Source organism: Protopterus annectens, chromosome 14.part0 (assembly GCF_019279795.1).
Source record: "Protopterus annectens isolate FY-2018-M chromosome 14.part0, PAN1.0, whole genome shotgun sequence".
NCBI lineage: Eukaryota > Metazoa > Chordata > Ceratodontiformes > Protopteridae > Protopterus > Protopterus annectens.
The window spans coordinates 267,492,910-267,505,026 of NC_056748.1; the positions used below are offsets into that span (position 1 = coordinate 267,492,910).

Sequence of the window (12,117 nt, forward strand, 5' to 3'; positions counted from 1 at the left end):
AAATGTCTCTAATTTTATCATACTAGCACGTATATGAGCACATACACACACATACGCAGCCCCCACAAATGTAAAGGAAAGAAGACATCCAGCTGTGGTCCCTCACAGAATCCATATAAATGATAATTTGGAGGAAAAAGGAAGGCAGGTGTTTCACTGTCTAGACAGAGACTAGACAAATCTAACATTACAGTAAGTACATAACTTTCATTTATCAGGTCCTGTCTGGACACTGCAACAGTATAACAGAGTCCTCACCTTACCATGCTGGCCAGTAAACTTCAAAGAATGGTCACTCCAAAGTAAGATTTCATTCATTCTATAAGCAGAACTAACTTTAAGGTTTAGCAAAGGTATACAGGGAGAATCAAGTAGCTGCTGTCAATCTCAAGTGGAAGGCTGAGAAGAAAAGTTGTGTCCATAGCTTAATCCTAAACCAAATGAGCATTAGGTGGAACAGAAAGCTTTTTATCAGCTGAAGTGTAGCAAAAAGAAATACAATCTGCAATCCATTTTGCCAATGTAACCTTTGGTAATCTGACAGAGCCTAGGAAGTGAAAAAAAAATGACAAGACAGTTGCTCATTCTTCCTGGAGTTTCTTCTGTGTTCCAGGTTAAAACATAGCTGCCTGTGAATATCCAGACAATGTAGCATGTACTACTCCCTTTTAAGAGCAATTAGGGGAAAAAAAAAAAAACAAACACTGGTACGTGGAAACCTGGGTTCAAGTTAGTCTGAGTAGCCACTCTGGGCATAAACGAAGGTTTCATCCTTAAAGATACCTGATCTGTGTGAAAAGCAATGTAGCGATATTGAAAAGACAGGGGCTGAAGCTTTGAAACTCTCCTAATGGAAGTAATGGCTCATTAAAATGCAGTCTTCCAAGATAAAAACTTAGGATGGGCTGAAGTAACCTGTTCTGAGAGTTATTTGGTGCACTCAAACACAAAATTAAGATTGCAGACTGGAGTGGTCTTGTCCAATGGAAGGCTAGCTTGAAAAATCCATTTGATGAAGGCCTTAAACAAAGGGTGAGCTGCTAAAGAGTGATTTGGAAACCCTTCATGAAAACAGTTACTGCCATATTAACTAACTGAGAAATAACTAGATCATTCCTTATACAATTGCATTAAAAATGCCAACACCTGATCCAATGGTGAAGTGTGAAGTGAAAAACGGTCTGAAGCACAGTGAATTTTTCACTTACCTTTATGCATCTTCTGTTTGAAGATTTGTGAGGCTGTAATAAACTCTCCATCTTTTGGGGGGGGGGGGGGGCAAAGTTCCTTGCCATTACTGGAAATGGAGAAAACAAGCAGTTAGACATAGGGACTGAATGTTCAGATGAGGCCATCAGGATGATTAGAGTTATTAAAGTAAAACTCTGAAGAACATGTTTCTCTTTCAGGTAAGGCAAGGGGACCAAGTCTGGCAGGACCAGAAGAGGGCTATGAGAATGAGTTCAGCCTTGAAAGCCTTTGCTTTCTGTAAGTGTCTCAGTATCAGGGAAAGGGGGGGGAGACAGGCGTAGAGACAACCTGGGGCCAACTGTGGGAGAATGTTTCCCTGGGGAGTATGCTGAAGAACTGGTGGCCTTTGGTGTTGAATGGCAAAGAGGTCACAGCAATGTGTCCCCCCACCTCTTAAATATGCTGTGTGCTACCTTGATGTTAACAGTTCACTCATGGGATAACAGGATGTGCCTGCCAAGTCTGTGTGCAATCACTCTGGAAAATCCAGGTACGTGCGCTGCAATTAGAATGCACTGCGAGCATTGCGAGGTCAGGGCCCATTTCCATATTCCCAATACGTCTCTGCACAGGGGATAAGAGTGGGTTCCTCTCTGCTTGTTGAAGTACCACACATCTGCCATATTGTCTGATTGTATGGCAATTGCACCTCAAAGGACCTCATCCTAAAATAAAATCAATGCTAGGAGGACTGCTCACATCTGAGAACACTGACGTGCAGGAAGGTTTCTTCCTCAATCCTTAGACCTTGACCTGACATGCCTACACAGTCCCCTACCGATGCAGCCGTGGTAACCATTGTGAAAGGTATAGGACTGCTACATGAGATATGCTGAAAAGTTTCAGGGGAACAAAAAAACAAGTAAAGCTCCATCTGAGAAAGTTTGATCCTGAAGGCTGGTTCCACTGTACATGAAGAATCCACTGTAAAATTCTCATGTTGAATCTGGCAATGGAAAACATTTTCACCGATACTGCCATCAGACCAGAGGCTTGAGAACATGTGCTACTGGTGGCTGTTCTTGCAGAAGTATACAAAAAGAAAATGAGCGCACACCACTGTAGAACTCAAACACTTCAATAAAACAAGAATGTTAAAGCAATGTTAACATCAAGGTAGCTTCATCAGACCTATTTAAAACAGTTTCCCTCCAATATTTAAATGCAACCTCTGTAATTAAAGACAAGGTTCTTTCCTGTGGTATAGCTGTTAGCTGCTTCTGAGTATACAGATAACCTATGAAAATAAGGTCCTGTGATAACTCCAAATGGTACTTGTCTACATTCACTATTTCCAAAGCAAGGCAGAGATGGACCAAACACTGCATTGCTAACAAATTTATCAGCTAATGTTGATAACAGGAGACTAGCATCTCAGTATGAAAAAATTCCTCACAGAAGTCGCTTGAGCTGTGAGTGGGGCCACACATTTGGTGAACATCCAGTGGTCTGTGGTAAGACTGAATGGTAAGGCCCTGAACTGATTGCCTCCAACCTGAAAGCAGATGACTCTTCCTGATGCATTGTCCATTTTAATGTGCAGGAAAGTAGCCTGAAGATCCAGACAGCAAATACAGTCCTCTGCCTGGAGGTACAACAGTGTGGATTGCACTGTAACCCATCCAGAAAGCCTTCTTTATAAAGCAGTTCAGCTAACTTGAGTATCAGTCTGAGGTCCTTGGTCGTCTTGGGTACTAAACAGAACCTGGAGTAAAACACAGACCCTCTAGTCTGGCAGGACCTCCTGGATTCTCCTTTCCAGAAAAGTTAAATGTTTCCTAAGCTGGTTCCCCTTGTCAAGGTGGCAAAGATGGTAGTCAGGAAGTCCAAATCAGGGATGTAATTAAAAAGGGAAGGAAGTAGCATTTGGATACTACAGGACCAAAACTTTCAGTATCAAAGCAGGAACAGGTACTGACCCCTGCAAGCACAATGTCAACTGCTGGCATTGAACACTTCAGAGCTGATGCAAAATTAGGGTACTTCAGTCATGAGCCTTCAAACAAGGAATACTCCAGCACAGAGTACAGCACAGATACAATTAGCACCAGCACCCATGGAGCCGAAAACCTAAAGATGACCTTTAGGTCCTAGGCCCTAGTGGTACTAATGGAAGTTGGGGAACTTTGATCAAGACACTGGGGAAATTATCCTACTCTCCATTATCTCTGCATTTTCTCCCATGCCTGTGCGGGTTTTTTCTTCCTGGGTATTCCAGTTCCTTTCTCATCAACATGCTTGAGTGGCAAGACTAAACTGCCCATTATACAAACAAACGCGTGGGCACGGACAGACATACATGTATTATTTACATATGCATATGGCATTTGTCTTTGTGGTCCATGATGTGGCTGAAAAGGGACAATGCATCAAGCTCATTTACCCTCTTAACAAATAAGATAATTAGAGAATTAACAAGTGGCACAATATGCAGCATTCAGTATACTGTTTTACCACTGCATCATACAGAACACCTAAGAAAGAACAAACTGGGAGACTGCTGCAAAGGTTGCTCTCAAAAATCACACAGGAATGTGAGTTAAGTAACCTTTGTTATAGCAAGTTCTTCATCCAGCTGTATTACACGTCTCAAATTCTTGTCCTTCCACCACTATTCTTAGCAAGTGCAAAAAATAAAGGACTGCAAATCTAATTTACGAGAAGGTCCAAACACTATCTTTTGAATGTCTGTACTGGCAAAACCATATACAGCTTTAGGAGGAGAAATCTAGCTTATGGCTGGAAAAGGCATGAAGACCAGCCTAAACAGATGCTTAATAGCTATTACTCTTCTGTAACCTCCCTGAAAAGGCCACAAAGGAGTTGCCCATTTATCAGGATGTGCACTGATAGGACATTACAAAGCTTACCAATGGTTCCCTACACATGAGCCTACAGCTATGAGATCCAGCAAGCACAGGTGAAGGTCTTCAGAAAAAACTTCCCAATATATGAATTTCAATACCCCAACCAAACTATTTCAAACAATGGATGAACACTCATGAAGTTCAAACTGCATGGAATAGAGGTGTTATCAAATGCCACCAGGTATGCAGAGATCCTTGAAAAAATGCATGATCAGCCAGTGTTAGGCCACAATGTTATGACGGTCAGGAATAACTGACACGCACACCTTGACTAAACACTGAGAATCCAATCACAGAGGTATCTTAACATCTCTGAGAAGCTATTCTTCCCAAACACCACAGTTCAAAAGGATAAATACTCCTTACTGGCAAAACAGGATTTTTTTAAACCCTTTTTCCCCGCCACACAGCAGTCCATCAGCCGAACCTGGGGGATTTCCTCATTTGTTGGATACACTTAACCCTCCTCGACTCCTGAGTTTCTCCAATGGGGCTGGGACCATGGAAGAGAATAAAGCACCTTCAGACAGTGTCACATTTCTACAGTTGGGTTTATATTAGTCCCCTTCTCCAGCTTACACCCAGCATGCTGAGGGTGGGACTTGGAACAGGCACTTAATGCTCAACCACCCCTCAATTTATGCAGAGGGCTGATGTCAGCAAGCCACCTCACCAATGCAAAAGACCACTTAGTTTTCCAGTCCGCACCAGAAATCATACTGCACTGTATGCCCTGAACATGCAACCCTCCCCTCCTACCACCCAGAATAGGCATAACCATCCTACCTTACCAGCACCACAAACATCCAAAACAGTAATCAAATGCAGGTGACCCGGGCAAGTCAGTGTTTTTCTCCACTATGCTACAGCACAAGTTAGAATGTGAAATAAGTTACAATTTAGATGAAAAAGTTACTTGTGTGTTCTAAAGTGTCGTCACTCTGAATGTATCATATCCCATTAAGAAGAAAGCACTTCAAAAGGGTCAGAAAATACATCATGTCAATTAGAAGATTATGCAGAAATATGAAATACAGTGAGAATGACATGATGCCTCAAGCAAGATCTACACACAAGTCAAGACCACAAGTTCCAAAAGAAAGCAACAAAGGAGCTACAATATTCTTTTTTTTTTGGAGCAAGTAGTCTCATTAAAATATCCAGGGAAAAAACTCCTGTGATGTTCTTCTTTCGGCTTTTCCCGGTTAGGGGTTACCACAGAGGAACTCCAGTCCATTAATGATTGGCAGTAGATTTTTACGGTGCTGAGATGCCAGCTCGATGCCCAACCTTCAACGAAGGCACGCCCATTCACGCATGTCTTTCGAAAGCCATTCGACCGCGGGGAGGACACACAGAAGGCGCTCCAGCACAGAATCGAACGGGAGAACCTCTTGCTGTGAGGCGATAACCCTACCGCTGGACCAACGCAGCTTAAACTCCTGTGATAATCTTTGTAAACTCTGTAATGTAGCTAAAGATAAGTTGAGAGTGATGTACTGCACTCAAAGTTCAATTACAACAGTATGTTAAAGTAAAGCAAAAAACTTTACACTATACTTTGGTAAATCTCATGTAGAATGCTATACTAAGAAACTGAAATTTACCATGTGCTAAGGTGACATTATAAAAGCTGACTCACTTTGGAAAACGACGCTCTCTGAAGCGATCACCATCAAAATCTCGATCTCTGTCACTGGCAAAATCCCGGTCCCTTTCATCACTATGATCAGCATCTTTATTTCTGTCCCATCCCTGTTCATCTGATGGTCCGGAATCTCGAGGAGGACCCCAGCTATCTTCACGAGCCTTCTCTCTCTCTCTCCATCCACCTAATAAAAATCTCAAATTACAATTCTAGATTTGGATCTTTTTAAATACTTTACTTTTATAAGAAATGCAAAAAAAATTTCCATCAAGTTTAATCACACAAGACACTCAAATATATTACCAGTACAACTTACCAGGCCTGCTAAATGGTTTCCAAGGTACAGCTCTAGAGTCATCTCCTCGTCTGGGACCTCTGTCATCATCGACCCCTCTTCTGGGACCTCTGTCATCATCGACCCCTCTTCTGGGACCTCGGTCATCATCGACCCCTCTTCTGGGACCTCTGTCATCATCGACCCCTCTTCTGGGACCTCTTTCTTCCTCTCCTCCTCCTCTCCAAGCCCCCCTATCATCATTCCCACCTCGTCTTGGTGTCTTGTCATCATCTCTGCCTCTCCAGGGACCTCTATCGTCATCACCTCCTCTCCTTGAACTTCTATCATCGTCACGTGTTCTCCAAGGGCCCCTGTCCTCCTCAACTGCACGCCTGGGGCCCCTATCATCCTCAACTGCACGCCTGGGGGCCCTGTCATCCTCAACTGCACGCCTGGGGGCCCTGTCATCCTCAACTGCACGCCTGGGGGCCCTGTCATCCTCAACTGCACGCCTGGGGGCCCTGTCATCCTCAACTGCACGCCTGGGGGCCCTGTCATCCTCAACTGCACGCCTGGGGGCCCTGTCATCCTCAACTGCACGCCTGGGGGCCCTGTCATCCTCACCCGCACGCCTTGGGCCCCTGTCATCATCACGCCCTCTCCAAGCACCTCTATCATCATCACGCCCTCTCCAGGCACCTCTATCATCATCACTTCGCTTAGGACCTCGGTCTTCATCAATCCCCCGCTTAGGTTTATCATCATCGCCTGTTCTCCAGGAAGCCCTGTCATCTGTCTTACTTGAGTCTTTGTCATCATCACCCCCTCGTCTAATGAATCTGTCATCAGTCCCCAGTCTGGAGCCCCTATCCTCATCAGGACCTCTTCTAGGACCTCTGTCATCTTCAACCCTCCTCGTTACACGATCATCTTTCCTGGGTGTTGGCTCTCTGTCATCAGCTCGACTCAAGGCTTTTCCATCTTCTTGCGTTTCACCACGACGCCATTCCCTGTCAAGTTAAAATAAAAAAAAAAAAAAAAGTTAGTACCTGAAACTAAGTCTTACTAGTCCAAAAAAAAAAAAAAAAAGAGAACTTAAATACAAAACAGTCTTTGAAAGGTGGAGTTAACTGACAGCAAGTACTACAAGGATACTAAACCTATCAACTGCTAAGACTTCAAAAAAGGTGACTTTACATGAAGTTATTAAAGCACTTATACTGCAAAGCCCCAGTCACTAGGCCATAAATCACTTCTGTCAAGGGAATGATTCCCTCAAACTTACACTGGCAAAGACTGGTGAGGACAAAGACAAAAATGGTGGGCATTTCTATTTCTGAGCCCTCTACTTTTCTCTCCCTCTCTGTCAGTCAAAATCAGCATCCATTGAGGAGGATACTAAAGACCAAATAATATGGATAAAAATAAACATCCTGAAGAAAGAACGACACGTACTATAAAAATTACTTAAAAACAAAACTAACCAATGACACTGAGGGAAGGGGCCATCAAAAGTCTACTAAAAGTTCTTTATATGCAGCTTCTTTATCATTGAAATTATTTTTCTGAAGATTGAAAAAATCTAAATGAATCAAAGTGATACACTGGACCAAAATATTAAGTCATCTATGTAGCGAGCCCACTTATTTATCATCATATCTCAGTCTACAGGCAACAGTTTTCCAGATAACTTCTATGCAATTCAGCTGTGTCATTATCACTAACAAAAACTTGCAAACTTGAAGCAACCTGAATCACTTAGATCGTAATACAAGAAAAGACTACACACAAAAAAAATCTGAAACCCAAAAGTGTTAAAAGTAAAAATAATGGCAACGGAAAGTTATTATCAGAGGTAAAGGCCTATCTCTAATCATTTAGACTATCTAGGAGAAACAGATCTGTCTTGGCCAAAATGGGATTACTAACAGGAGTATTGCATTTCCTTTCTTGCTTTTAAAATGTATTGTTGGGAGTACAGGGTAGGTTGGGGAATAATTAAAATAAAGTTCCTTACCCCATGGGCCACAAAGCATTCATTGCCCAAGACTTCCTGCAGAGTATCAGTATTTAGTACAGAATTTTTTTAATATGAGATTCCCTTGCATTGTAAATAACTATGGAATTTCCAAAACTGTTCTAACTACAGAAAAGACCTGCCTGTCCAATTTCCTCTCAGAGGTTGGATGCTCAGCTGGTCTACCAGCAAAGTCTACTTTGAGGGAAATCTCACAGGCCACTCAACTAACCTACAGAATGGAAAAAAGTGGGCCTCTTGTTTGCAGATGTATTTTATCAGTATGGTTAATGCCTGTTGCTATCTTTCAAAATCTATGGGTGTCAAACTAAATCATGACCATAACCTCTAATATCTGCGTACTTCCCTGTCTGCTTGCTCACTTTCTTGGTAGCCTCAGGCGACCCCATATGCGCCACTCTTGAAGTTTTGGGCATCTGGGATTAAAGTTTGAGACTGTTTGAAACCTCAGATGGTATCCCTGTGATGACCCGCACTTGGTGAGCCCATAAGCTGAATTCACTACTCAATAAAAAGCTCACAGGGTATAAACATATTCCAGAAGGCAATACCACTGCTCCCATGAAAGTTAAAATGCAACCTAGTAGTCTCTGAGAAAGTCTCTGCTGTGAAATGCATGTAGCTGGACAAAACTGGATTTACAAAGATTGCTCATGGAGTAGGATTTGTCTGCCTTCTGTGATGCATGCTCCTGCCCCCCCCCCCCCCAAACAAGAAAGTCTTGGGAAGATGCTATTGCCAGACTCTATACTTTTCAGGGATATGACCAAGCGGGTCAAGCACTAAAGTGTTTGTTGAAGAGACCCAAGGAGTTTCTCCTGTAAAGAGGACTACATGAGGCAGTGACGGACAAGGTTATAGGTTTATGTCATTTGACCTGTGTTGGGCAAATAATGTGTTAAACATCTGCTGAAGACCTGGAGTGCAATGGACAGACCACATGACAAGAAGCATGCTGGCAGGAAGCTTTCCTTGTCACAAAGCAGAGGAACGGCCTGTGGTACTTGGGGGATAGGAATGTGTAGGTAAATAGCCGTCATGTCCAGGGTCACAATCAGTAATCCAGTATGACTAAGGGAAAAGTCTGCAAAGTCAGCATTTTGAATGTTAATTACTCAAAAAAATTCAGTTGTGACCGATCAAAAACTAGCTTTCAGGGACCACATCATTTTAGTAGTAAAAACGGTCAGGAGTAAAAACCTCTTGCGTCCTTTGTCTTGGAGACCCTTACTATAGCCCACTAGGTGAAAGCTGTTACAAAATTGTCAACGCTAAGCCGATCTGATTGGGAGGTTTACTAAAATGAAAAGAACATTATGAATTCTGTTTTGTAACTAGTAGCAATAACCTTCCCTTAGTTAAGGGTCTGAAGTCAGACCAATACAGTTCTCTTTGAAGCAAGACAGCCTTCTAGTCAGGATATGAAGGGAAAGGGGAGAGGAATAGGCTCATAGGAAGTTACTAGGCTAATGGCCCCAGGGCCCTTACAAGCCTAGCAAAGTTAAATCTGTGTTCCCAAGGGTGTTTTTGTTTAAGCAGACACTAAAATCAGCACCTATTGCCCCTGTCGAAAAGGGACACAGGTAGAAACCCTGTGGTGAATTTCCGGTTACCCATCCAGTCGCCCAAATTATGCTTAAAGAGGGGCTTTAACATGAATCGGAAGCTTGTTCCAAAGGTGGGGCAACCTCTGAGACAAATGTGTCTTGCCAACAACATCTGTAGATGTCACATACCAGGAATGACAGCACAATCACTACTAAGCATTTCCCTTTTGGGTAGGAGTGGAAGGGATCAGATATATTTGTCCACCCTGCTGCCCTGATGTGTTTGCGTAGGTATGCTAAAAGGGACATCACACTCTAACTGAGTTCATAAGGGAATAGCATAAAGAAATAACTGCTTTTGATCTGGATGAACTACCTTTAGCTATTACCTATGCTACAAGGAATTCTTGACTACTGTCATTACATTGTGGACAAAGGATAGGTAGTGACCTTTGAAAGTTGTTTATGAAAGTAGCAAGTCCTCTGACAACTATATCAGTATGGAATGGGATGCAGTCTACAATTTAAGCTGTTGTTGATATCAGTTTACCAGTGATGACAATGGTCCCCTTTATATATAATTTAACACAATTTCTAGTATGTCCCTGACTTATATGGTCTGTCCCTGCTGTAGTTGCACTGTAGTAAAGCAGTATCAGATGCAAAGCAAACACTCAGCTTGTAATCAGCTAATTTAGTTGGCCATATATCTGTATTAATGGTTTGGAGATTTGAGAAGCAGATACCAAACAAGAGAGGTGTCAGTACTATGCCCTAAAGACGGATGCTAGTCACATTATTGCTTTATAGGATGACTTCTGCTACTTTAGAACTGTGTGTTCTCTCAGCCAGCCAGCTTGCTATCCATCTTAAAATGTAAGAGTCTAAATTCACACATTTAAACTTAATTACATTTGTAGTGTAGGAAATGTGTCAAAGGCTTTGGACAGATACACAGACTATATAATCTGCATGACCATTGTTTATAGCTTTACAGCTGTTAACGTATCAGCCATTTTCTCTACATCAGAATATCACCCTTAAATTACCATCCCATGCATTTGGCAGTATACAGTATCAATTTACAAACTGGACAAGGTATATATTTTCTGGCCAAGTAGCTCCTGCATGCTGCTTCTCTCGTCAACAAGGGGTGCTGAGCTCTGGTTCTAACTAAGACCCTGTTGCATCCATGGACACAATAGTTGCATACTTGTACAAGTATTTGTACCTGTTCTAACTCAAATCTAGTCTAGCTTTTTTGAAGCAAGTACCCAAGAGTCTGGTTTAAGAGTGGCTTTCCAAAACATTTGCAAAAAAATGCATTACAGGGATATGGCTGTGACCCTAATTTCCCTCCAAGCACAACAGCAACAGGCATCAGGAGTAACTGATAGTTGTATGACCACCCTTGAAAAAATGCTCTCATTAGACTGAGGGCTTTCTAAGGAGCTGTTCCCTGGAAGAGAACACAAAAAGTACAGTTTTGTACCTACCATAAATGTAGATGTTCGAAGATCCACATTGCTGCAGTCCTTACATATGGGTAGTCCGCTGTCCTCGGTCAGCCCGAATATCAAAGTATTAGGCTGACGTCGGTCAAGGCGCTTAAGACTGACATCAGGACGTCAGGGTACAAATGCGCATGACCGACGTCATATCCTCAGTCTTTTCTTGCCCCAGATGTCAGAAGACCCTAAAAGGAAAGGCCAAAACCAAAAGACAGCCAAAAAACAACCAACCACCCTTGCACTAATCATATGTACAATATATACAATATCCACAATATTCACAACCCAAACCACACAACCGCCTCTAACTACAGAGGGGAAGGAGGGAGGGTAAATTGGACTGCAGCAATGTGGATCTTCGAACATCTACATTTATGGTAGGTACAAAACTGTACTATGTTCTTCATCTCACATTGCTGCAGTCCTTACATATGGGTAGAATCCCAAAGCAGAGGTAAGGGAGGATGGCAAAACTAGAAAGCATTAGGAGCTGCCAAAATGCCCTGTAAAATTGCAGTGGCAAAACCAGCCCTAGATTTAGAGTAAAGTGGAAGGTGATAATGCTTAGAGAAAGTATGCACTGAACTCCAAGTAGCTGCCTCCAAAATATCTTTAGTTGCCACCCCCCTTAAAAAAGCTGTAGAAGTGGCAGTAGCCCTAGTGGAATGAGGCCTAATCCCAGCTGGAATCTCCTTACCATGATGGGAATAACAGAAAGCAATACAAAACCCAATCCACTTAGAAATAGTTTGTTTAGAAACAGGCTTGCCCTGAGCACCCAAAGCAAATGAAACAAATAACTGCTGAGACTGTCTGAACCCTTTAGTTCTGCTCAAATAATATCGCAACTGCCTGTGTATATCCAAAGTGTGCAAAATCTTTTCCCCTTTATTTTGGGGATTTGCATAAAAAGTAGGCAAATGAATAGTTTGGTTTAAAGCCACACTAGAAACCACTTTAGGCATAAAGGAAGGATTA

General features: G+C 42.4%; 1 protein-coding gene across 2 annotated transcripts in view; it reads right to left on the bottom strand.

Annotated features, from left to right (window-relative positions):
• The window catches only part of EIF3A (eukaryotic translation initiation factor 3 subunit A), a 1,696,172-nt gene that overhangs the window by 291,410 nt on the left and 1,392,645 nt on the right, over positions 1-12,117 (bottom strand). The window contains exons 19-21 of one of the 2 annotated variants that reach the window (XM_044055975.1): positions 6,260-7,053; positions 6,083-6,199; positions 5,761-5,950 (exon numbers count right to left, since the gene is read on the bottom strand). In XM_044055975.1, the coding sequence (XP_043911910.1) occupies positions 5,761-5,950; positions 6,083-6,199; positions 6,260-7,053 (1,101 nt within the window). Of the gene's footprint in view, positions 1-5,760; positions 5,951-6,082; positions 7,054-12,117 lie in introns of both variants that reach the window. The other variant, XM_044055974.1, reaches the window with a different exon arrangement.